Genomic DNA, 26040 nt, shown 5'->3' with positions numbered 1-26040 from the left:
CACGAGAAGCTAATTCCTGAACATCCATGCTGGCACAAGACTCCTCAGCCACCCATAAATAAAGAGGGAAAAAAAGACAAAACAGACTGCTGAAAAAAAAATGGCTCAACACCTTTCTTCCCTTCTTCTGAGATGCATTTAACTCATTATGGGCCAGTTGTACTGTTATGATCTGGTGACCTTGGAGCCGCATGAAACTTTCTCTGGAGTCGGTGGAACCTGTACTGACCGCAAATCCTGAACTAACACCGCAACTAGAAGTAGCCGTGGGGTGTGCCTAACAAACCCTAGACACCTCGACACAGCCGGAGGACTAAATACCCCTATAGATGGAAATAGAAATGCTACCTTGCCTCAGAGCAGACCCCCAAAGGATAGGCAGCCCCCCACGAATAATGACTGTGAGTAGGAGAAGAATAGACACACGCAGGTAGAAAACAGGATTTAGCAAAAGAGGCCACTCTAGCTAAATAGGAAAGGATAGGACAGATTACTAGGCGGTCAGTATTAAAACCCTTCCAAAAATATCCACAGCAGATTATACAAAAAGTTCCACAATCTAACTAAAGACATGGAATGTATATCTGCCACTCCAGAGAATCCAACAAGACTAAGAAAATACTGACACAATCTAAGCTGGACAAGAAAACACAAAGAATAGCACTGAATTGTGAAGCACACAACATGTGTGCCACAGGAAAAAAAAAAACAGACACTTATCTTTGCAGATTTGGCAGAAAGGCAGGAGGAACCAGGCAGAGGTCCTACACCTCCCAACAACAATTGACAACTGGCAAGGACTAATGAATCCTGCACGCCTAAATACCCCAGTCAGAACTGCAATCAGCAGATACACCTGACCAGGACTGCAACTCAGGGGCAACTGCATTACCACCTACAACCACCGGAGGGAGCCCAAAAGCAGAATTCACAACAGGTGTGTATTATACTGTATGGAGCACAATAAGGTGTATATTATACTGCATGGAACACTATTAGGTGTGCATTATACTATGTGGAGGACTATGGGGTGTATTATACTGTATGGAGCACTATGGGGTGTGTATTATGCTGTATGGAGCACTATTGGGTGTGTATTATGCTGTATGGATGACTATGTGGTGTGTATTTAATAATAATAATAATAATAATAATAATTTTATTTATATAGCGCCAACATATTCTGCAGCGCTTTATATTTTACTGTATGGAGCGATATGGGGTGTGTATTATACTGTATAGAGCACTATGAGGTGTGTATTGTACTGTATGGAGCACTATGAGGTGTGCATTATACTATGTGAAGGACTACGGGGTGTATTATACTGTATGAAGCACTATGGGGTGTGTATTATACTATATTAGATGGTGGCACGATTCTAACACATTGGGTATTCTAGAATATGTATGTATGTATATAGCACATGCCACGTAGTATATAGGAGGCATGTAGTATATAGCAGACAAATAGTACGTGGCCTGTGCTATATACTATGTGGCTGCTATATACATACATACATATTCTAGAATATCCAATGCGTTAATACAGGCCACGCAGTACATAACACAGCCCACGTACTGTATAACACAGCCCATGCAGTATATAGCAGCCACTCAGTATATAACACAGGCGACATAGTATATAACACAGGCCATGCAGTATATAACACAGGGCACGTAGTATATAGCACAGCCCACGCAATATATAACACAGCCCACGCAGTATATAACACAGCCCACACAGTATATAACATAGCCCACGTAGTATATAGCACAGCCCACGTAGTATATAACACAGCCCACATAGTATATAACACTGCCCATGTAGTATATAGCACAGCCCCCGCAGTATATCACACAGCCCATGCAGTATATCACACTGCCCATGTAGTATATAGCACAGCCCCCGCAGTATATCACACGGCCCACGTAGTATATAGCACAGCCCTCGCAGTATATCACACTGCCCATGTAGTATATTGCACAGCCCTCACAGTATATCACACTGCCCATGTAGTATATAGCACAGCCCTTGCAGTATATCACACAGCCCACGCAGTATATCACACTGCCCATGTAGTATATAGCACAGCCCCCGCAGTATATCACACAGCCCACGCAGTATATCACATTGCCCATGTAGTATATAGCACAGCCCTCGCAGTATATCACACAGCCCACACAGTATATCACACTGCCCATGTAGTATATAGCACAGCCCACGCAGTATATCACACTGCCCACGTAGTATATAGCACAGCCCCCGCAGTATATCACACAGCCCACCCAGTATATCACACTGCCCATGTAGTATATAGCACAGCCCTCGCAGTATATCACACAGCCCACACAGTATATCACACTGACCATGTAGTATATAGCACAGCCCACGCAGTATATCACACTGCCCATTTAGTATATAGCACAGCCCCCGCAGTATATCACACAGCCCACGCAGTATTTAGCAGTGTGGGCACCTTATCCCTGTTAAAAAAAATAATTAAAATAAAAAATAGTTCTATACTCACCCACCGGGATCCACCGAAGCTCTGGCCATGCACGCGCGGCTCGGCGGACTACGGAGGGTGAGAATAGCAGGTTTTTTGTTTATTTTTATTATTTTTAACATTACATTGTTTTACTATTGATGCCGCATAGGCTGCATCAATAGTAAAAATTTGGGGACACACAGGGTTAATAGCAGCGGTAACGGAGTGCGTTACCCGTGGCATAACGCGGTCTGTTACCGCTGCCATTAACCCTGTGTGAGCGCTGACTGGAGGGGACTCGGGAGTATGGAGCGGGCGCCGGGCACTGACTGTGGGGAGTAAGGAGCGGCCATTTTGCCGCCGGACTGTGCCCGTCGCTGATTGGTTGTGGCCGTTTTGCCGCGACCAATCAGCGACTTGGATTTCCATGACAGACAGAGGCCGCGACCAATGAATATCCGTGACAGACAGACAGAAGGACAGACAGACGGAAGCGACCCTTAGACAATTAAATAGTAGATGGAGGACTATGGGGTGTGTATTATACTGTATGGAGCACAATAAGGTGTATATTATACTGCATGAAACACTATTACAGTTGTGGCCAAAAGTATTGACACCCCTGCAATTCTGTCAGATAATACTCAGTTTCTTCCTGAAAATGATTGCAAACACAAATTCTTTGGTATTATTATCTTCATTTAATTTGTCTTGAATGAAAAAACACAAAAGAGAATGAAGCAAAAAGCAAAACATTGATCATTTCACACACAACTCCAAAAATGGGCCAGACAAAAGTATTGGCACCCTCAGCCTAATACTTGGTTGCACAACCTTTAGCCAAAATAACTGCGACTAACCGCTTCCGGTAACCATCAATGAGTTTCTTACAATGCTCTGCTGGAATTTTAGACCATTCTTCTTTGGCAAACTGCTTCAGGTCCCTGATATTTGAAGGGTGCCTTCTCCAAACTGCCATTTTTGGATCTCTCCACAGGTGTTCTATGGGATTCAGGTCTGGACTCATTGCTGGCAACCTTAGAAGTCTCCAGTGCTTTCTCTCAAACCATTTTCTAGTGCTTTTTTGAAGTGTGTTTTGGGTCATTGTCCTGCTTTAAGACCCATGACCTCTGAGGGAGACCCAGCTTTCTCACACTGGGCCCTACATTATGCTGCAAAATTTGTTGGTAGTCTTCAGACTTCATAATGCCATGCACACGGTCAAGCAGTTCAGTGCCAGAGGCAGCAAAGCAACCCCAAAACATCAGGGAACCTCCGCCATGTTTGACTGTAGGGACTGTGTTCTTTTGTTTGAATGCCTCTTTTTCTCTCCTGTAAACTCTATGTTGATGCCTTTGCCCAAAAAGCTCTACATTTTTCTCATCTGACCAAAGAACATTCTTCCAAAACGTTTTAGGCTTTTTCAGGTAAGTTTTGGCAAACTCCAGCGTGGCTTTTTTATGTCTCGGGTAAGAAGTGGGGTCTTCCTGGGTCTCCTACCATACAGTCCCTTTTCATTCAGACGCCAACGGATAGTACGGGTTGACACTGTTGTACCCTCGGACTGCAGGGCAGCTTGAACTTGTTTGGATGTTAGTCGAGGTTCTTGATCCAACATCCACACAATCTTGCGTTGAAATCTCTTGTCAATTTTTCTTTTCCGTCCACATCTAGGGAGGTTAGCCATAGTGCCATGGGATTTAAACTTCTTGATGACACTGTGCACTGTAGACACAGGAACATTCAGGTCTTTGGAGATGGACTTGTAGCCTTGAGATTGCTCATGCTTCCTCAGAATTTGGTTTCTCAAGTCCTCAGACAGTTCTTTGGTCTTCTTTCTTTTCTCCATGCTCAATGTGGTACAAACAAAGACACAGGACAGAGGTTGAGTCAACTTTAATCCATGTCAACTGGCTGCAAGTGTGATTTAGTTATTGCCAACACCTGTTAGGTGCCACAGGTAAGTTACAGGTGCTGTTATTTACACAAATTAGAGAAGCATCACATGATTTTTCGAACAGTGCCAATACTTTTGTCCACCCCCTTTTTTATGTTTGGTGTGGAATTGTGTTTTGTGTTTTTTTCATTTAAGACAAATTAAATGAAGATAATAATACCAAAGAATTTGTGTTTGCAATCATTTTCAGGAAGAAACTGAGTATTATCTGACAGAATTTCAGGGGTGTCAATACTTTTGGCCACAACTGTAGGTGTGCATTATACTATGTGGAGGACTATGGGGTGTATTATACTGTACGGAGCACTATGCAATGTGTATTATAGCGTATCGCGCACTATGAGGTGTGCTTTATACTATATGGAGGACTGTGGGGTGTGTATTATACTGTATGGAGCGCTATGGGGTGTGTATTATACTGTATGGAGCACTATTGGGTGTGTATTACGCTGTAAGGATGACTATGGGGTGTGTATTTTACAGTATGGAGCGCTATGGGATGTGTATTATACTGTATAGAGCACTATGAGGTGTTCATTATACTATGTGGAAGACTATGGGGTGTATCATGCTGTATGAAGCACTATAGGTGTGTATTATACTGTATGGATCACTATGACGTGTGCATTATACTATGTGAAAGACTATGGGGTGTATTATACTTTATGGAGCACTATGGGGTGTGTATTATACTGTATGGTGCACTATGAGGTGTTCATTATACTATGTGGCAGACTATGGGGTGTATTATGCTGTATGAAGCACTATAGGGTGTGTATTATACTGTATGGAGCACTATAGGGTGTGTATTATACTGTACGGAGGACTAGGGGGTGTATTATACTCTTTAGAGCACTATGGGGTGTGTATTATACTGTATGGAGCACTATTAGGTGTGCATTATACTATGTGAAGGGCTAATGGGTGTATCATACTGTATGGAGCACTATGGGGTGTGTTTTATACTATGTGGAGCACTATAAGGTGTGCATTATACTATGTGGAGGACTATGGGGTGTATCATACTGTATGGAGCACTATGGGATATGAATTATACTTTATGGAGCACTATGGGATATGAATTATACTGTATGGAGGACAATGGGGTGTGTATTATACTGTATGGAGCACTACGGTGTGCATTATGCTGTATGAAGCACTATGGGATATGAATTATATTGTATGGAGCACTATGGGATATGAATTATTCTGTATGGAGCACTATGGGGTGTGTATTATACTGTATGGAGCACTATGGGGTGTGTATTATACTGCATGGAGCACTATGAGATGTTCATTATACTATGTGGAAGACTATGGGGTGTATTATGCTGTATGAAGCACTATAGGGTGTGTATTATACTGTATGGTGCACTATGGGGTGTGTATTTTACTGAACCGAGCACTATGAGGTGTGCATTATACTATGTGGAAGACTATGGCGTGTATTATACTGTATGGAGGACTATGAGGTGTGCATTATACTATGTGGAGGACTATGGGGTGTATTATACTGTATGGATGACTAGGGGGTGTATTTTACTGTATAGAGCACTGTGGGGTGTGTATTATACTGTATGGAGCACTATGAGGTGAGCATTATACTATGTGGAACACTTAGGTATATTATATTGTATAAAGCACTATGGGGTGGGTATTATACTGTATGGAGGACTATAGGGTGTATTATACTGTATGAAGCACTATGGGGTGTGTATTATACTGTATGGAGCACTATGAGGTGTGCATTATACTATGTGAAGGACTATGGGGTGTATCATACTGTATGGAGCACTATGGGGTGTGTGTTATACTGTATGGAGCACTATGAGGTGTGCATTATACTATGTGGAAGACTATAGGGTGTATTATACTGTATAGAGCATTATAAGGTGTGCATTATACTATGTGGAGGACTATGGGGTGTATTATACTGTATGGAGCATTGTGGGATATGAATTATACTGTATGGAGGACGATGGGGTGTGTATTATACTGTATGGAGCACAACGGTCTGCATTATACTGTATAAAGCACTATGGGATATGAATTATACTGTATGGAGGACTATGGGATATGAATTATTCTGTATGGAGCACTATGAGGTGTGCATTATACTGTATGGAGCATTATAACGTGTGCATTATACTATGTGGAGGACTATGAGGTGTATTATACTGTATGAAGCACTATAGGGTGTGTATTATGCTGTATGGAGCACTATGGGGTGTGTATTATACTGTATGGCACATTACAAGGTGTGAATTATACTATGTGGAGGACTATGTGGTGTATTATACTGTATGAAGCACTATGGTGTGCATTATACCGTATGAAGCACTGCGGGATATGAATTATACTGTATGGAGCACTATGGGATATGAATTATTCTGTATGGAGCACTATGAGGTGTGTATTATACTGTATGGAGCACTATGAGGTGTGCATTATACTATATGGAGCATTATAAGGTGTGCATTATACTATGTGGAGGACTATGAGGTGTATTATACTGTATGAAGCACTATAGGGTGTGTATTATGCTGTATGGTGCACTATGGGTTGTGTATTATACTGTATGGCACATTATAAGGTGTGCATTATACTATGTGGAGGACTATGTGGTGTATTATACTGTATGGAGCACTATGGGATATGAATTGTACTGTATGGAGCACAATGGGGTGTGTATTATACTATATGGAGCACTATGGTGTGCATTATACTAAACAAGCAAACTGATGCCTTATTCATCTAGTGATTCTATTGTTTATGCCGAAACAGAAATCATTGTTCATGAGCAGCACATCGCCCAATGACAACTGCAGATATGCTGCTGATAACATGATACTGTATGGGGACAGATTGATCTACTAGTGATCGTTCTGTGCCCATCATTCTTCCTCAGCTGGTGTAAAGAGGCCAGAAAACAAGCATTGAATTACTTCAATGTTGTCGATCACGCTCGTTTAGCGGCTCGAACTCAACGCATGTAAATACAAGGAAATTGTTTGTGTGATGGTGCAATATGTGAGCATTTGGGGCCCTCTTTAAACTTTTGTCTAGGGCCCCACTTTGTGTAAAACTGGCCCTGATGGCAGGTACATCAGATCACTAGTTCCTGGTGAATCCTAGAAAGAAGACATTCAATACATAACATCTTCATCAACAAGATGTAAGTTATTAAAAATTTTACTATTAAAGTACAAAGTTCAGGTTTCCGAGTACTAGACTAGTGCGGGAGATACAGGTGCTTCTCACAAAATTAGAATATCATCAAAAAGTTCGTTTATTTCAGTTCTTCAATACAAAAAGTGAAGCTCGTATATTATAGAGTCATTACAAACAGAGTGATCTATGTCAAGTGTTTATTTCTGTTAATGTTGGTGATTACGTATTACAGCCAATTAAACCCAAAAGTCATTATCTCAGTAAATTAGAATACTTTATAACACCAGCTTGAAAAATGATTTTAAAATCCGAAATGTTGGCCTACTGAAATTTATGTTCAGTAAATGCACTCAATACTTGGTCGGGGCTCCTTTTGACTCAATTACTGCATCAATATGGCGTGGCATTGAGGCGATCAGCCTGTAGCACTGCTGAGGTGTTATGGAAGCCCAGGTTGCATTGATTTTTTATTATTATTATTTATTTATATAGCGCCATTAATTCCATGGTGCTGTACATGAGGTAAAGGGGTTACGTACAGGGTTATAGATAACGTTTACAGTAAACAAATTTACAATGACAGACTGATGCAGAGGGGAGAGGACCCTGTCCGTGCGGACTTACATTCTACGATAGCAGCCATCAGCTCGTATACATTGTTGGGTCTGCTGCTGCTGTTGCTGGTCTCTCTCATCTTCCTCTTGACAATACAACATAGATTCTCTATGGGGTTATGGTCAGACGAGTTTGCTGGCCAATCAAGCACAGTGACACTGTTGCTTTTAAACCAGGTATTGGTACTTTTGGCAGTGTGGACAGGTGCCAAGTCCTACTAGAGAATGAAATTTCCATCTCCAAAAAGCTTGTTGGCAGAGGGAAGTATGAAGTGCTCTAAAATTTCCTGGTAGATGGCTGCGCTGACTTTCGTCTTGATAAAACACAGTGGACCTACACCAGCAGATGACATGGCTCCCAAAACCATCACTGATTGTGGAAAATTTACACTAGATCTCAAGCAGCTGAGATTGTGGCCTCTCCACTCTTCCTCCAGACTCTGGGACCTTGATTTCCAAATGAAATGCAAAATTTACTTTCATCTGAAAACAACACCTTGGACCACTGAGCAACAGTCCAGTTCTTTTTCTCCTTGGCCCAGGTAAGACGCTTTTGGGGTTTTCTATTCGCCATGAGTGGCTTGACACAAGAAATGCAACACTTGTAGCCCATGTGCTGGATACGTCTGTGTTTGGTGGCTCGTGAAGCAATGACTCCATCACCAGTCCACTCCTTGTGAATCGCCCCCAAATTTTTGAATGGCCTTTTCTTAACAATCCTTTCAAGGCTGCGGTTATCCCGGTTGCTTGTGCACCTTTTTCTACCACAGTTTTCCTTCCACTCAACCTTCCATTAATATGATTGGATACAGCACTCTGTAAACAGCCAGCTTATTTAGCAATGTCCTTTTGTGGCTTACCTTACTCCTTGTGGAGTGTGTCAATGACTGCCTTCTGGACATGTCAAGTCAGCAGTCTTCCCCATGATTGTGGAGCCTACTGAAACAGACTAAGGGACCTTTTTAAATGCTTAGGAAGCCTTTGCAGTTGCTTTTTGCTAATTATTCTAATTTACTGAGATAATGACTTTTGGGTTTTCAGTGGCTGTAAGCCATAATCATCAACATTAGCAGAAATAAACACATGAAATAGATTACTCTGTCTGTAATGGCTCTATATAATATATGAGATTCACTTTTTGTATTGAAGAACTGAAATAAATTAACTTTTTGATGATATTCTAATTTTGTGAGAAGCACCTGTATATTAATACCATCATACCATTTTGAACAAAACACTGGACTCTCGCTTGGCGCAGCATGCAAAAGATCCTTCATCCTAAAACTATGGCAGGGTTACATTGTGTAAAACCAAAAGTGTTGGAAATATTTCCTAAATGAGGAGTTCTTAGCTCATCTCTGACCCCCAGGTACACTTTTTTGACTATTAGACTGCTTCTATATTATACAATTATGTATCTGTTGTAGGGTACTCGTGCATCAGAATTTTGTTACATGTAGTCTCATTGGCGGGCACAGATAGAAGAGGGTTCCTGTGCAAGAACAATTTATTTGACCTTTACAGTCCAATGGCTCATCATACTACACAATTCCACTTGCTTTGGAGGTGGAAGGGGGGCCCTTGCCTCTCAGGCCCCTGTGCAGCTACCTAGGTTACACCAATTATATATATAACCTATAAAATTGTCCACAGGGCCAGGTGGGACACACCCCTAAGCCAAAACATCAAAGACCTATTAGAATGAGGATCTCTAAATCAATAGTCCTAGCATAATAACCAAAAAATTCTGAAGAATAGCATATAGCACAAAATCCAAAAAAAGGGAGGGGAGTTTTATGCAAACAAATATAAATTTTATTATACATAAATAATAGACAAAAATTGGTGAACAGGTAAGAAAATAACGACCGCTAAAGAAAACCAGTGCAAAGAGGTATAAAAAAGTTAAAACACACAGGGAAGAGAGACACGTGTCCCTTAGCAACAACTATATATATATATATAGGGTTAAATATAGGGTTAAATATAGGGTTAACCAATATATACAGGATGCAAACGAGATATCAGTTAGCCTGACAAAGCCAGGGCGTGAAACGCGCGTCGAGGCTCCTGCGTGTCCCGCCTGCACTCCTGCACCTTGACTACACCATGTCTCAAGGTAATATCTTATTGCATTTTTATATCTAATTAATCCTTCACCTTGAGGCATTTATGTCTGGATTTTTGACATTTAGTCAGAAACTATATGCACATATAACATTTCATGTATGTGCTCTGCCTTAAGGTTAACAGTAGGCTATTATGCCTGAAACTGTTGCTCAGATCATTAATCAGATCTATTGGTTTACTGGCTAACTGATATCTCATTTTCATCCTGTATATATTGGTTAACCCCTTATATATATGCGGTTGTTGCCAAGGGACACGTTTTTCTCTTCCCGATGCGTTATAACTTTTTTACACCTCTTTGCACTGGTTTTTCTTTACCTGCTGCTATTTTCTTACCTGTTCACCAATTTTTGTCTATTATTTATATATATAATAACATTTATAATTGTTTGCATAAAACTCCCCATTTAGCGCGGGTGGACCGGGAATGGGACGGAGGCACTACAGAGGATCACAAGGAAATGGACAGCATGTGACTTAAATATGAGTGTCTGAGCAAAGGGTCTGAATACTTATGACCATGTGATATTTTATTTTTTATTTTTTATTAAGTTTGCAAAAATGTATCAAATGGCTGCAATGAAACAAAAAGTGAAAAATGTAGCGGGGTGTGAATACTTTCCGTACCCACTGTATGTCCGTTCTTGTGTAGTCTGTGAAACAGGCAAATGTGATTGTAGAGTTCAGTGTTTGAAAGGATTAACCTCCTTGGTGTTATATCTGAGTTACATTTGTGTGTATGTGATGAAACCCCACAAGCTCATCATTTCAACGTGTGGTGTTTGCAGACTTCATGTAAAACTTGGACTGCGCTGACACAAATGAATGTGCAAAACCACATATTGTCTTATTCATAGGGAGAAAGCTGCCAAGCAAGAGGCAATCTTAAGGAAGAGCCAATCATTTCTGAGACTGCTTCAATCAGAACAAAGTGCTCTTAGGAAAAACGTCCAAGTCATCATGGGATACTGGAATGATCTCAGGAGAGATATTAGTAGCCAAATTGAAGAAACATTAAGAAGTCATTCAGCCGGTTGGTCTATTTCCTTCTAATACAATGTATCCTCCAGTTATGGAGCGTTAGATTTTACTTGATTTGGTTTTTGCATCTGTTTTATTTGCAGACATATATTAAGAATTAGAGAAGATAGCTAAATAAGTATTTAATAGGAGGTCAAATTCTACACACACTAAGCCTGTCAAAACTAGCAGAAAAATAATGCTATCTTGTCCTCTTCAAGGGGTTGTCCGGGACCTAACGACTGATGACCTATCTGCAGTTGGTAATTTCTCAGAAAGTAGACAGAATGTCAATTAAATGGGAGATACAGTGCAGCTGCCAACAGAGCAAAGAGGATCTTTCATCCGGTCAAAAGAGACCGATTTTTCGCTTTGTTTTATTCTCAATAAAGGCGTATGTAAAGTGGTTGTTGCTACATACTATCTGGCAGCTACCTCTGTAGGGAGAGGCTAGCCCATCACTTCTGGCAATATCAGCCAACCTCTGAGGGTTTAAAGCTTAAAGAGAACCTGTCAGCACGATTTTGTAATGTAAAGTAATAACATAGCTGTAATGGGTCTGTAATACCGATTACATCAATACCTTTGGTGAAGAAATCTGTTTTGTTGTTCTTCTATAATCACTATTTGAGGTTTTCTGCTTATTAGATTTCGTGTGCACAGGGGCCGGACCGTGCAGGGGGTTTTCGTCTTCTTTCGCTCTCTGCTGCCTTCACTTTTTTAGTGACCTGCCTCCTCTGTTTGTCTTCTCATTAGTGCAGTATGAAAAAAGTCTCCCACTCAACTTCAGTATATTTTGTAGATTTATTATGAGAAGTAGCACTGGAAAACGTTTCAGCCCCACAATGGGCTTTCATCAGTCACTACAATATTAAGGAAAAGTAAAATGCAACACGATGCGGTACATAAACATAAAAGAAACAAAAGTATATACAAAAATTGTCATAAACAATCAATTAGAGCCAAAAATTTTTTTAGATTCATATCATAGTGATGGTATCGCAGTGAAATCGCGCTAAATACCCTCGCTAGGTATATTGTATGAATAGCAGATATACGTACGAATGGAGCACATACCGTGCTTGTGCCAACTAGTTTGTGGCAAAGAGTCCTTATATTTAGGATGCAGACCTGAATGAGGTGCCTAATGTGGTAAAAGAAGAGAGAACGTGATATATAGCGTTCGGATGGACAGGTTAAATCGACTAATATAGAATGGATGGTACTCACAGGAGATGACCCCTTAAGGGAGAATGATAGTGGTAAATGAAAGGAGGATGCAATTGCTCGTAGGATGTAACTATCAGACATGGGGGGAGAGAGAAAAAATAAAAAAACCAATGTGGAGTGCTAATATACAACAAAAGTAACATAGCCCCCAATTATGATATACCTTAGAATAGAGTGTAGATGGCTGAAGGTTGTCACCTAGTCCGGCCAAATAAGAGACCCAGGCTGCAAGGGATAGGAAGCAGGCTCATGTGAGCACATGAAGTAAATGGCAGCATATATGGCAAAAAACATTTGCTGGCACCAAAATAGTGAATATACCTGTTGTGAAGCCGCTGGGGTGCTTGGATAGACCTCTCAGACACGGAGTCCACCACTCGTCTGAGAGAGATCTGAAAGTGCCGGGTTTTTATGCAGGAGCCGGCACTGAGATCGGGCGCCGCGACCGGAAGTGATGTCACAGAGTGCTGTCAAACCGGAAGTGCATGGCCGTGCGGTTCACAGCAGTGAAAACATGCGTTCCAAGATAGGAACGCTAATGCAGGGGCAAACAGAGATGTGGTTTAATGTCACAGGGTCACGGAAAGGCGCCGTGGCAATAAGAGGAGGAGGGAGGGCATAGATAAAAAGAATCACATATGAACGCCGAGCGTGGGGGGAGCCGGAATAAGGGGGCGGGGTCTCATGTGTGTGTAATATCCATCCAAGGATTGAAGAGAGAGACAGTCATACAGGATAGGTGGGCAGAATAGGAGGGAGGGGAAAGTGGGCGGAGTCCCATACATGGGTCGTATCAATCAAAGTAATGAAAAGAGAGCAAGCCCTGCATGATAAGTGGGCAGAATTGGAGGTAGGGGGACTATAGATATTATACATACTGTGTATGTGGGAATAGCGAATATAAATCTAATGGGGGCGTGTAAGACCACCCCAGGTGTAGCAGGGTATATGTGCAGTGCAGAGCATTCTGACCTGTATGCGTGAAAGAAATACTGTGACATATATATAACAGACGCCGCCAATTGTTTATATGTCTAGGAAGAGCGTATCCGTTGTGAATGGTGATTACGACCAAGAGTATAGACACGGAGAGTGATGATCGATCCGGTGGTGACAGTGGTTCATGACGTGCCAATCAATCATTAATACAGACGACTGTAGAAAACAAAGACATATATTAGTACACAGTATTAATACGCTTATATCAGGCATATCCAACCCTATTGCGTTGGTAATTAAAGAAATGCCTAAACATCTTAAATAAATGCAGATAATTCGTATTCCCTATTAAGTCCTTTTGGTGATAATGTATCCAGGGTGTGTATCCAGTATGCCTCACGTTTCCTGAGCATCAGTAATCTATTTCCCCCCCTGCGCTGAATGGGAACCTGCTCGAGGACTTGAAATTTTAATTGGGAAATACTGTGTCCAGATGTGTGAAAATGGTGGGGTAACGGTAGCAAAAGATTATTGCAGCGGATGGTAGATTTGTGTTTAGACACGCGATCCCTAATTGGTTGGGATGTTTCCCCTACATATAGTAGGCCACACGGGCATTTGATGACATAGATAACATATGTAGAACTACATGTGAAGTACCCTCTAATCTTGAATTCTTTACCAGAATATGGATGTGTGACCACGTTACCCTTAAGGACATTATTACATTGTACACAGTGTAAGCACGGGAAAGTGCCTTCCCTTGGTTTGCCTAGAAAGCTTTGTCTGACAGTGGTATTAGTGCCGATGTTGGCTTTGACAAGACTATCCCGCAGGCTTGGAGCTCTTTTAAAGCACGGGAGGATTGGCTGCTGGAACTCCGCTACATTGGGAAATGCATTAGATAGGATCGGCCAATTACTGCGTATAGCCCTATGGAGTTTGTACATGAAAGGGTGGAACGAGTGTACAAATGGGATACGTGAGGTTGTGTCCGCCCTAGGTCTGTCAGTCACAACCCTTGATTTCTCCAGGATAGGTAAGGGGTACCCCCTAGCCTGAAATTTATGTGTCATCTCCTGTATACGTTGGTCCCTGGTGTTAGTATCAGAGACTATACATTGTACCCTCTGGTATTGTGCTTTTGGTATGGACTTTTTGGTAGATGGGGGGGTGAAGACTCTGAAAATGTAGGAGACTATTACGGTCTGTACTCTTGGAGTAGAGATCTGTACTTAGTCGACCACCCGAGTCTTTGATTACCAATGTGTCTAGAAAATTCATGCTCCAGAGGTCATAGTTTATAGTAAAGGTAATGCCAGGCCAAGAGGTATTTAGGAATGACAGAAAGGTGTGGAGGGTTTCCTCTGAACCCCGCCAAACACAGAATACATCATCAATGTATCTTTTCCATGTGATGATGTTCTCCTTAAACAGGCTGTTCATGTATATAGCGCTCTCCTCAAAGTGTACCATAAATGCATTTGCATATGGAGGTGCTGCGTGTGACCCCATCGCGGTCCCCCGTTTTTGTAGGAAAAATGTGTCTTGAAACAAGAAGAAGTTTGATGTAAGTATGACCCTTAGGAGATCAATACAAAGTGATATCTGGTCAGTGTCCATATCGGTCCCATCTAGTAGATGACGGACCGAGTGGATACGGCCATGCACTTCCGGTTTGATGGCACTCTGTGACGTCACTTCCGGTCGCGGCGCCCGATCTCAGTGCCGGCTCCTGCATAAAAACCCGGCACTTTCAGATCCCTCTCAGACGAGCGGTGGACTCCACGTCTGAGAGGTCTATCCAAGCACCCCAGCGGCTTCACAACAGGTATATTCACTATTTTGGTGCCAGCAAATGTTTTTTGCCATATATGCTGCCATTTACTTCATGTGCTCACATGAGCCTGCTTCCTATCCCTTGCAGCCTGGGTCTCTTATTTGGCCGGACTAGGTGACAACCTTCAGCCATCTACACACTATTCTAAGGTATATATGTACACATAATTGGGGGCTATGTTACTTTTGTGGTATATTAGCACTCCACATTGGTTTTTTTATTTTTTCTCTCTCCCCCCATGTCTGATAGTTACATCCTACGAGCAATTGCATCCTCCTTTCATTTACCACTATCATTCTCCCTTAAGGGGTCATCTCCTGTGAGTACCATCCATTCTATATTAGTCGATTTAACCTGTCCATCCGAACGCTATATATCACGTTCTTTCTTCTTTTACCACATTAGGCACCTCATTCAGGTCTGCATCCTAAATATAAGGACTCTTTGCCACAAACTAGTTGGCACAAGCACGGTATGTGCTCCATTCGTACGTATATCTGCTATTCATACAATATACCTAGCGAGGGTATTTAGTGCGATTTCACTGCGATACCATCACTATGATATGAATCTAAAAATTTTTTTAACTCTAATTGATTGTTTATGACAATTTTTGTATATACTTTTGTTTCTTTTATGTTTATGTACCGCATTGTGTTGCATTTTACTTTTCCTTAATATTGTAGTGACTGATGAAAGCCCATTGTGGGGCTGAAACGTTTTCCAGTGCTACTTCTCATAATAAATCTACAAAATATACTGAAGTTGAGTGCGAGACTTTTTTCATACTGCACTGTATGGTTTGGGTACCTAGTCTCTGCACCGGTATATAGCAGTGCACACGGAGTTTCCTCTTATATGTCTTCTCATTAGTGACCTGTCAATCACAGACCGGAGGCAGGCAGAAGAAAGGAGGAATCAGACATGGAGGAGAAGACCCAGTTCACAGTCAAGCCCCTGTGCATGAAAATATAAAATATAATTACTGGTAGTAGAAATCGCCATTTGCAGCTTACAGTAAAACTACAAAGTGGATTTTGTAATGTCAGCACCGGCATCCCTACACGATACCCCTTCCTCCTCCCGGCAGAGACGCCAGCAAGCTCACCATCACCAAGCTCCTGCCTCCAGGCTCTCCCCAGTGGTACAGTGGCACAGGCTCTCTCCAGCCTCCAGGCTCTCCCTGGTGGTACAGTGGTTCTACAACCATCAGTATGACAGATTTCTTCAATTTAATTCATATTACAGCTCCATTACAGTCAAGTCTTTGGTACAAAATCGTGCTGATTGGTTTTCTTTAATACTTAAAAAAATTGTATATCTAACTAATACTGATGATATTTTGATATGTAGGATGGATATATAATTAATATAATGTGTCTGCAGTTAAAAATATAATTTTCCACCGATGGTTTCCTGTGAAGATGTCGTAGTAGTACACATACTGTCCTGGGTGAGAAATCAGTTCATATCGCGCTCTAATATTAATCGATCTGCATTAGTAATTTCATGTACTATGTATGGCCAGCTCCTTACTTCATCTGGTAATATAATGATGTTTCATATAGACTCAGATTTCATAGGTTTATGAAGTATATCTAATTGGAAACATATATGTGTCCTCTGCAGGTATGCTTTGTAAAAGACATTGAGCAGATGGGAGCATTCCATAAATCATATAGTAGCCCCCCTTTTAACCAATTATATCTATCACCCGCTCCTGCAGAGAAAGAGATCTGCTTCCTTTACTGTTCATTTTTGAATGAAATTTCAAAGGAATAGAAGTGAACTCACAATAAATGTAAAAGTCTTGTGTTACAAAGGGGGCCGGTACCATTGCTTTAGTTCTTTATAACATATTAAGTCGACATGCCATAAATGTCCTGAGCCTATCTACTCTCTGAGCACCATATCTCATGCACTAAGGCTGGACTTCACCTCTCATTGCTCTATTGAATGGCTGAAATGGTCCTTAGATGAAAAAAGCATATATGACATATACTTTTCCAATCAGCAGTTTGAGGAGCTTTTACACAGTGCTCTAGTTTTACATTTTTAGAACCTCTAAAGGACCTGACCTATTGACAGGTTCCCATTATGGCTGAACTCCCGAAAATGAGAATCTGATGACTCTTGTAAGAAAAGGAACGTTAAGGCCCATTATGGATAAAAACAGAGAAACTATAGTCTCATACCAAAGGCAATCTAATCCATTGTCTGCAGCATTTACCCTTGTTAGGAATTAGAACCATTCCAATTTTGTATTATGCTTTAGACAATTGGGTCAGTCGTTCCCGACACGAGCAATGCAAGTGTTGTATTCTGAAGCTGAATCACAAGTGCCGCCACCTTAACTGACATCTCTGCCTCCTGTATAAATAAAGCCATAGCTGAGCTGTAGAAAATAATGAGCGCCCAATATTTTGTATCCGGCGTTGAAGTAAAGGCTAATTTTTATTTTATTTTCTTAACAAGGCGACATGTTCTCTCATTACATTACACAAATTCTTCCATTTACTAAAAGGTCAAAATCATTAACTTGAAAGGTAGAGATTAGGAAATCAGATCTAAGCGCCATGTATTTCCCATACTCCTGAACAAATATGTACCTTTGATTTACTGTATTGCTGATTAGTTTAGTCTGTTTTTTATCTTTTATAAGGTTAGTACCTTCCTGTGCCTTTACCAAACAAACCTGCTGGGACTTCGTATTCTGATAAGAATGGCTGTGGGATTGTATCTCGTGGGGGTAGGAAATCTGTAGATATTTTATCGTTACTTTCGAATAGGACCCATTTACATGGGACATTGATCGAATAGATGATTGTTCATGCAAACATTTCTTCCCATCCAATGGTCTATGTAAACATGTCTGCCGATCAAATGGCAAATAAACAAACACTTGTTTGATGGCATCTTATGTGGATGTTATTATGATTGTCTGTTGGCATCTCATCATGTTCTTCAACGCTGCCGTGTGTATGAGCAGACAATACCACTAACGATCATTCCGTCACATACAATGCCCATGATTGCTCAATGTACACGTAGTTAAATGAGGGCTGATCAATTTAGTTTATGGTTGATTGGCGTTCGCTTCTGGCAGAGAATCACGCTCTGTGAATTTAGCCCATACATAGGATATAAATATAATTTATACGTTCATTACAAGCGCATACCTCATGTACGCGATCATATGCAGATGTGAATTACCAAGGCAGAGACTTGCAGGGGGAAGGAAAAATAAAAATGGCCCCTGTCTCCTGTGTGTGTCTTCGAAGACTGATACAATTGCCCAATCAACCCCACATGAGATCTAGATCGGTTCGAATATCCCTCCCCCCTCTACACAGATTCCCTCCCTTTCATACATTTGCCTGAAAATGGCAGTATTACATGAATTGTGTAGTTTTCCAAGTCTTACGGTCTTCAGTGGAGAAAAGAAAAGTGGAAAGATCAGTCAACAAAACACTGTCAAATGCCACTTTTGAGATCTGGACATAAGGTGGTTTTGCCAGTCCATATCATCCTTTTTCCAAACACCCAGTGGCATATTTATGAAAACTTGCATAATTTAAGTATTTGTTGCAGACATTTCTGCAGGAAAAACGTAGCATGAAAAAACTTCAGCCAGATACCCTCATTAATATTAAATACACACACACACACCAGCCCATGTAGGAGCATTAACATAATTAACCTACATATGCTGTAACAAAAAAGTAATTGTCAGAAATCTGCATGAAATGCAATATCTGTTTATCTTTCAAAAAAAAAAAAAAAAATTGGGTGGGCTCCCGCATAATTTTAATAACCAGCAGAGGGCAGATATTAATATTCTGGGAAGGAGCCAATAGTCATAAAGGTTCCCAGGCTATTAATATCAGCTCACAGCTTTTTGCTTAGCCTTTACTGGCTAGTTTACAGGGGAACCACAGAAAAACATTGACATGGGGTCAACCAATAAAAATCGAACCAGCAAAGGCTAGACAGACAGCTGCGGGCTGATATTAATAGCCTGGGAAGGGGCCATGGATATTGGCACCCCCCAGGCTAAAAACATCAGCTCTCAGCTTTCTCAGAAATGGGACATCTTACAGATGCACCAATTCTGGCACTTAGCCTTGCTCTTCTGACTTGCCCTGTAGCCGTGGCAAGTGGGGTTCATATTTGTGAGGTTAATGTCACCTTTGAATTGTCAGGTGACATCAAGCCCACAGGTTAGTAATGGAGAGGCATCTATAAGACACCTATCCATTACTAACCCCAAAGTTACATGGTAAATAAAGACACAGCCAGAATAAAGTACTTTATCTGAAATAATCACACACACTCCTTTATTAAATCTTAAATTACCAAGTAATTTTTCAGAGCTAAACCACCTCACTTTCTATACTGTTTTTGGGACAATCACTATGCTCTTTTTTTCTTAATTGAAATGTATTCTCTTAATGACCCTTTAGCTGTGCTACGGCTTAGACACAAGGGCTCAAATTATACAGTTTCATTAACGTTTATAGAAACGGGTTGCACAAATTTTCCCTGCTCGTGCCACACTCAGTAGTTGAAGCGAATCTTACTCCAGGTTTTGCCACCTAATCTCAAAGCAGCATGATATAGGGGCAAAGACCCTGATTCCAGTGATGTGTCACTTACTGAGCTGCTTAGTGTAGTTTTGAAAAAGTTACTTTTATCAGCAAGCGATTATTATTAGAAGACTAGTAAACCTACTACAATGTAGTCATCCATATTTCTGAACTCTGTATAACCCTGCTCTGATTGGCAGCTTTCTGCCTATGCACAGTGTACAACAAAAGCTGTCAGTTAGTGGTGTGGGAGGGATTATACAGAGCTCAGCATTCAGAGAACTGGGGTCTCTGTGCCAGATGGACAGTAGCAAAACCTGCTGACAGATTCCCTTTAAGATAATGTCAGAAGCTGTCCTCTGGTATTACTTTAGTCACCATTTGCTTCTCTAAGTCACCTTAAGGTAGTTCATGTTGTGCATCACCCATTTAGTGTCAGTCAATACGTTACACTTGTTTTACAACTTCAGTCATCCTGCCCTAGCCTGTAATTTTGGCACGACTTACGTGACCATTGCAGTCCTACAGGATTGAGTGGTGACAAAAGCAGCTTTGCATAGCAAACAAAACCAGGTGGCAGGCGCTGCTATATGGATCAAATGGAAAGTAAAAAAACTCACCAAAAATTAAAATGTATTTATTAAGAAAAATCTACAATTGTAGGTGTAACGATGGCGTCCCTGCACGCTGCTCGCACTCCCCCCAGGAAAAACGCTGACAATCTCACCCCTGCGGCCGCCCTGCCATGTCCTCTGTGTCACAGGGCCTGTCCATGCCGCGCAAGTCGCCTGGCAGTGCACTCAGGCTGCTCGCGTGTTCCCTGACTCTTAAAGAGATAGTGTGCGCAGGAGTGCAGCGGTGTTCACACAGTGCGACAGATAGGCAGGGACCACAGAAAGTTTAACATAAAATGTCTTTATTTCAGAAAACTCCTATAAACAGGGAAATAATATCCTCCCATTTGCAGCCAGGTTCTCCAAACAGTCCATGACCAACCCTGTTGCCGTGGGCAATTGTACCGCCATATCTCTTGGGTGCGTCAGCCGCCTGTTGGTCCCTGGCTCTGTGTTAGCTTTACACAGGCCTGGGTTGCACAGAACCTACTGCTCTGCAGCTTGCAAAAACAAATCTGACACACCCAATTCAAAACTGAGAGGAGGGAGGGATTCGCCCCACTACCAAACCTGCAAAGCCCTCCAAAAATAAATGCCCATGTCAGGTTTTCCTAAAATCTGACTTGGTCAACTACTTTGACCAAATCCATCCTCACTTTTACTTTGCATTGTAATCACATGTTTTGCTGTAATCACAATGCGCTCCAGCGGGTTTAATATGTCTCTATACACATCCTGAGGAACACATACCAGCCCTCGTATATGATCCCCTTCAGTGCCTCACAGCACGCACCTGATGTGTCCTCAGCCAATAGCTGGGAGGCGCTTAGTTCTTAAGGCACCTTCACCTGTTGGAAGGTGCCTGAGCAACATTAGTATTTAGTTAGTCTTCAAACTGCTAAGTCCATTGTCAGGTCCCTGTTCCTGTATGTTTTCTGTTCTCAGAACCTGAACCTGTTCTGTCTACCTGAACCTGCCTAGTCTGAACCAGTACCTGCACCTGTACCTGCTACCTTTCTGTCAAATACCAGTACCAATATCCACACTGTCAGAACCAACACCAGTGTCCATCCTGTCTGTGAATTAAAATCTGCTCTGTCTGAACTAGCGTCAGCATCCGGTCCTGCATTGGACATCGAGTGCGCTCCTGTCTACCTATTCCCTGGGGTCAGCTGCCCCAGTTCCAAGGTCTGTCCTGGAGTAGTACATGGCGACAACCTGCAGCTTAAGTCTAGACACGCTATTAGAGGGTCTAGTGAAGAACCAAATGATCTCTTGGTTATGCTCCTCCAGGCATTCCTCGGTGCGTTGCGTAGTGGGTCCGCACCGACCAGCGTGACACCAGGTGACAGTCTTTTATATTCTTACCTTGATATTATTTTTGTATCTATTATTACACATGGAGTGCCCCCAAGGACCGTGGGATACTAAGGCCGAGTCCGGCGGTACTTAAAGGTGTGGTCACGGAAGCGGTGACCCAGTCCATGGCCCTGGGCGTCCAATTAAAGGAAACGAAGTGTAGTGGGAAATAAAGTTTATGGAGAAATGTTCGTGACGCCACCTGTGGTACTCAACGAGGGATGGCTGATGCTGCTTAAAGGGGACCACTGGGACTGATGGTGTTGCAGCAGAGTTGATATAGCTCCCCACAGTTAGAGCTTAGTCCCCAGGGCTACCGGTGCAGTTGGTAAGGGATGATAGCTGGTGGGGTGCAGGACTGAGGGTGCAGGAAATAATTGGAGGACCCAGGGTTTTCAGTCTCCTTTATCTTTTACTGGTGAATTTCAGGTGCAGTCCGGGTCACAGGTTACAGGTATAGATGGGGTATGGAATATTGTTGTTTGTTTTTTTAACTTTGTTGCAGGACGATGGTCTTCAGGTGGATTAAGAGTCTAATAAAATATTACAACACCCTGTGTCTTTATTTCATTAAAGGACTTTGTAATAATGTGTGTGTGTTTTATTAACCATTTTTTACTATTGGATTAATAATGGATAGGTGTCATAATTGACGCCTCTCCATTATTAATCTGGCTTAATGTCACCTTACAATAGCAAGGTGACTAACCCTTCATTACCTCATATCCCACCGCTACACGGGAGTGGGAAGAGAGTGGCCAAGTGCCAGAATAGGCGCATCTTCCAGATGTGCCTTTTCTGGGGTTCCTGGGGGCAGATGTTTGTAGCCAGGGGGGGCCAATAACCATGGACCCTCTCTAGGCTATTAATATCTGCCATCAGTCACTGGCTTTACCACTCTGGCAGAGAAAATTGCGCTGGAGTCCACGCCATTTTTTTCCGCGATTTAACCCTTTATTTTACAAGCTACAGTGCCCAAATTTTCCACATACACACTACTAACATTAGTAGTGTGGAATATGCAAAAAAAAAGGGATATGAGATGGTTTACTGTATGTAAACCATGTCTCATATCATGTCGGGTTTGGGAAGGAGAAATGAAAAGCCGGCAATTGAATTACCGGCTTTTCACATATCTCGCGCTGAATTAAATATAAGTACAGAATATATATATATATGTGTCTCAATGACATATATATATATGTGTATATATATATATATATATATATATATATATATATATATATATATATATATATATATATATATATATATATTGTATATATGTTTTAACGAACATTTGAGCACATAAATCCATTAGATGTCGGTTTTGCAAGCCTGCGAGAAAATATCGCAGTACGGATGCCATACGGATTACATACGGAGGATGCCATGCGCAAAATACGCTGACACACCCTGCCTACGAATGACATACGGATCACCATTTTGGGGACTTTTCTGCGTATTACGGCCGTAAAAAACGGACCGTATTTACATACGCTGAGTGTGACGCCGGCCTTACTCCCAGGCATGACATCCCCCCGTGAGTAAGGCAATGCCAATGTGTCGCCAGCTCACATCAGCACTAATGAGACGGCAACAGAGCAGAGTGCACTGTCAGTGCCATAATCTTAGATTATGGCATTAAACAGATAGGCATTTAGGATGAAAATTACTTTGTATTTTGGACCATACACCTAATACGAAAATCTCATCATCTAAAAAAGCCACTTTGCGATTGTCATGAGATTTTCTTATTTTCTTTTCAGGGTGAGAAAAGTCATCATGTGTATCAGTTATAACACGTGGCTGGGGTCGTGCGGCTAGCGTGTAGCTATCTTACGTCTCAGCCGAGTTCCTGAAATTGTGATATGGAAATAAATAACCAGGCTGCTATATGATTGTATTAATAAATCATTCTGTAATGACTGTAGTCGCTGTGTTCCTCTTTCTCGGTTTGTATTCTCCCCAGGTTCTCCATTTCTTCCTTTATACGTCTAGGCCTATTGAAAATCTATTCAAAGTCATTTGCACTTCATGAATGTACAAAACCCTGATTCTGTATTCACGACATACCACTGACCAATATCCACACAGCCCTTTAAAAATGCAAAAGGACTTCATTCAAGTATTGCGTAACCAAAGGGCAGCTTTGAATATGTATTTTTCTTATGGCCCAGCGCAAGACTGTGGCGTAACCTTTAGATAATCCCATACACTGTTGCCATGCAATGTTTTTCTCCAGCTGTCCTTATTAAATGGGATATACCGCGCCCCGCAGCCATACTGAGAGGTCCCGAATAATCAGAACTCTCTCTGTTTGCCAAGGACATTTTACAAAAAATGACATTTTTGCGTTGCCTCTAAGCTTCTTATTAGTGGAGGAATGCCGCTATCTCTCTTGTATTTAAAGAGCTGATTTGTTCACTTACTATTTTTGTGTGGTGCATGAGAATTTTGCAAAGTTTCTTTACAGCATTTCAGTAATGGTAAAAAAAAAAAAGATGACATACTTGTAAAAGTATAGGCACTGACATTTTTATCACTTTATTTTCTCTATAACCCAGAATTGCCAGCAATGTATTCATTAAAAGTAAATCTACTCTTCTGCTGCTCTGTAATGTTCTTTTTTTATTGTATGTTACCTCCACAGAAATGATTAGTCTTCACGCACGTCTGGAAGAATTCCAGATAGAAAGTCTTTCCCTCCGAAATCAAGTAAAAAATCTGCAGCCAATTGCTGAATCTGTCACGTTAACATCGAAGCAGCTGCAAAACTCACGAGAAAAGGAAACTGAATTGAAAAACAAATGTCGTGAGTTGGAAAAGCAAATCTTAGGTAACATGATGCTCTGAAATTACAGTTGTCCTGCTGTGTCTGTTTCTATATTCTGCTTCCGCTGCAATCTGTAAGTGCATCAGATAATGTGCGCCTAGCGGGAACCGGCGCGGTACTATATATGTGCGGTAATTAGGCTGAAGACCCAGAAGCTGAGATAACCCATAGTAGACAGTCTCACAGACCTCATGTTATATTACACTCTCGGATCCTACTGCATTATATCAACATTTATTTAGTATGGCAAACTTTAGACTTTAGTCCATAGAATCCAATTATTCATGACCATCTTTGCTATTCTGTCTCGTACTACTGACTACAAATATAAAAGTAGTCTCTCAACATAACCTCAGAGAGCTTGAGTCATGATGTATTGGGGTAGTCCATTAATACGAAGTTTTCCAGTCATTGCCAGACATGTATAGAGCAGAGCAGTGAATAGAAAGAGCGGTGTACAAGCTGAAACGCCACTCTGTTCATTGAGTATGGGACTGCGAGAGATAACCGAGTATACCTCTCAACTATCTCCAGAAGTTGCATAGACATTGGTGTACAAGCTGAAACGCCACTCCGTTCATTGAGTATGGGACTGCCAGAGATAAGCGAGTACACTGCTCAACTATCTCCAGTTGTTGCATAGATGATCACTGAAGCATCAGATCATGTGTACCGCTACTCCCAACAGTGGAACACAAGACAACGTCTTATTACTGGATTGCTCAAAAAGGCTTAAAGGGGTGGTTCAGGTGAGATCAAAGTCTGCAGTGACTCTATATGGCTGTAGACTTCTGAAACGTGACAGCATGTCATGTACATGTTGCTGCAATTCGCCGATATGTGCAAGTGGTCACATGATCACATGTATGCAATTTGAATATATATGGTCACATGCCTTGTAGACGTGTTCGACTTCTCTCAATTCAGTTTTATTGAGAGAATTCGGAGGAAACTAGTAAGCATCTGACCGCATATAAAAAAAATCACAAGCATGCAGTGACCTGTCGCTTTTACTGACATTACCGGGGAATCATGACATCAGACTTTAAAGGATCATTTACAGTGAAAAATTATTGTGAATGAACTTTCCTAGGAACACTCATTTCCCAATATTCATGCTCATTCGTCAGGTAAAATGATCTTTTGTGCCGCACAGAAGATGAATGTTCTCAGCAGCGCATCCTCTTGTGTACACGGGAAATGTGCCTGTAAGAACAATGGCAGACTAAGAGCTCTAAACCATTTATTACAGATC

The 26040-nt window shown here is 41.5% G+C and overlaps 1 protein-coding gene and 1 long non-coding RNA gene across 5 annotated transcripts in view; one reads left to right on the top strand and one right to left on the bottom strand.

The window, feature by feature from the left end:
• LEKR1 (leucine, glutamate and lysine rich 1) overlaps positions 1 to 26040 on the top strand; it is a 235398-nt gene that overhangs the window by 83374 nt on the left and 125984 nt on the right. For all 4 annotated transcript variants that reach the window (XM_077292945.1, XM_077292942.1, XM_077292944.1 and 1 more), the window contains 2 exons: positions 11219 to 11394; positions 24603 to 24788. In XM_077292945.1, the coding sequence (XP_077149060.1) occupies positions 11219 to 11394; positions 24603 to 24788 (362 nt within the window). The remainder of the gene's footprint in view (positions 1 to 11218; positions 11395 to 24602; positions 24789 to 26040) is intronic.
• LOC143810037 (uncharacterized) lies at positions 12647 to 13049 on the bottom strand. The gene is made up of 3 exons (XR_013222615.1): positions 12933 to 13049; positions 12775 to 12836; positions 12647 to 12681 (listed from the first exon to the last, which is right to left on the bottom strand). It is a non-coding gene; the product is annotated as an uncharacterized LOC143810037 (long non-coding RNA).

Source organism: Ranitomeya variabilis, chromosome 2 (assembly GCF_051348905.1).
Source record: "Ranitomeya variabilis isolate aRanVar5 chromosome 2, aRanVar5.hap1, whole genome shotgun sequence".
Lineage (NCBI taxonomy): Eukaryota > Metazoa > Chordata > Amphibia > Anura > Dendrobatidae > Ranitomeya > Ranitomeya variabilis.
This window is presented reverse-complemented; position numbering and strand designations above follow the sequence as displayed.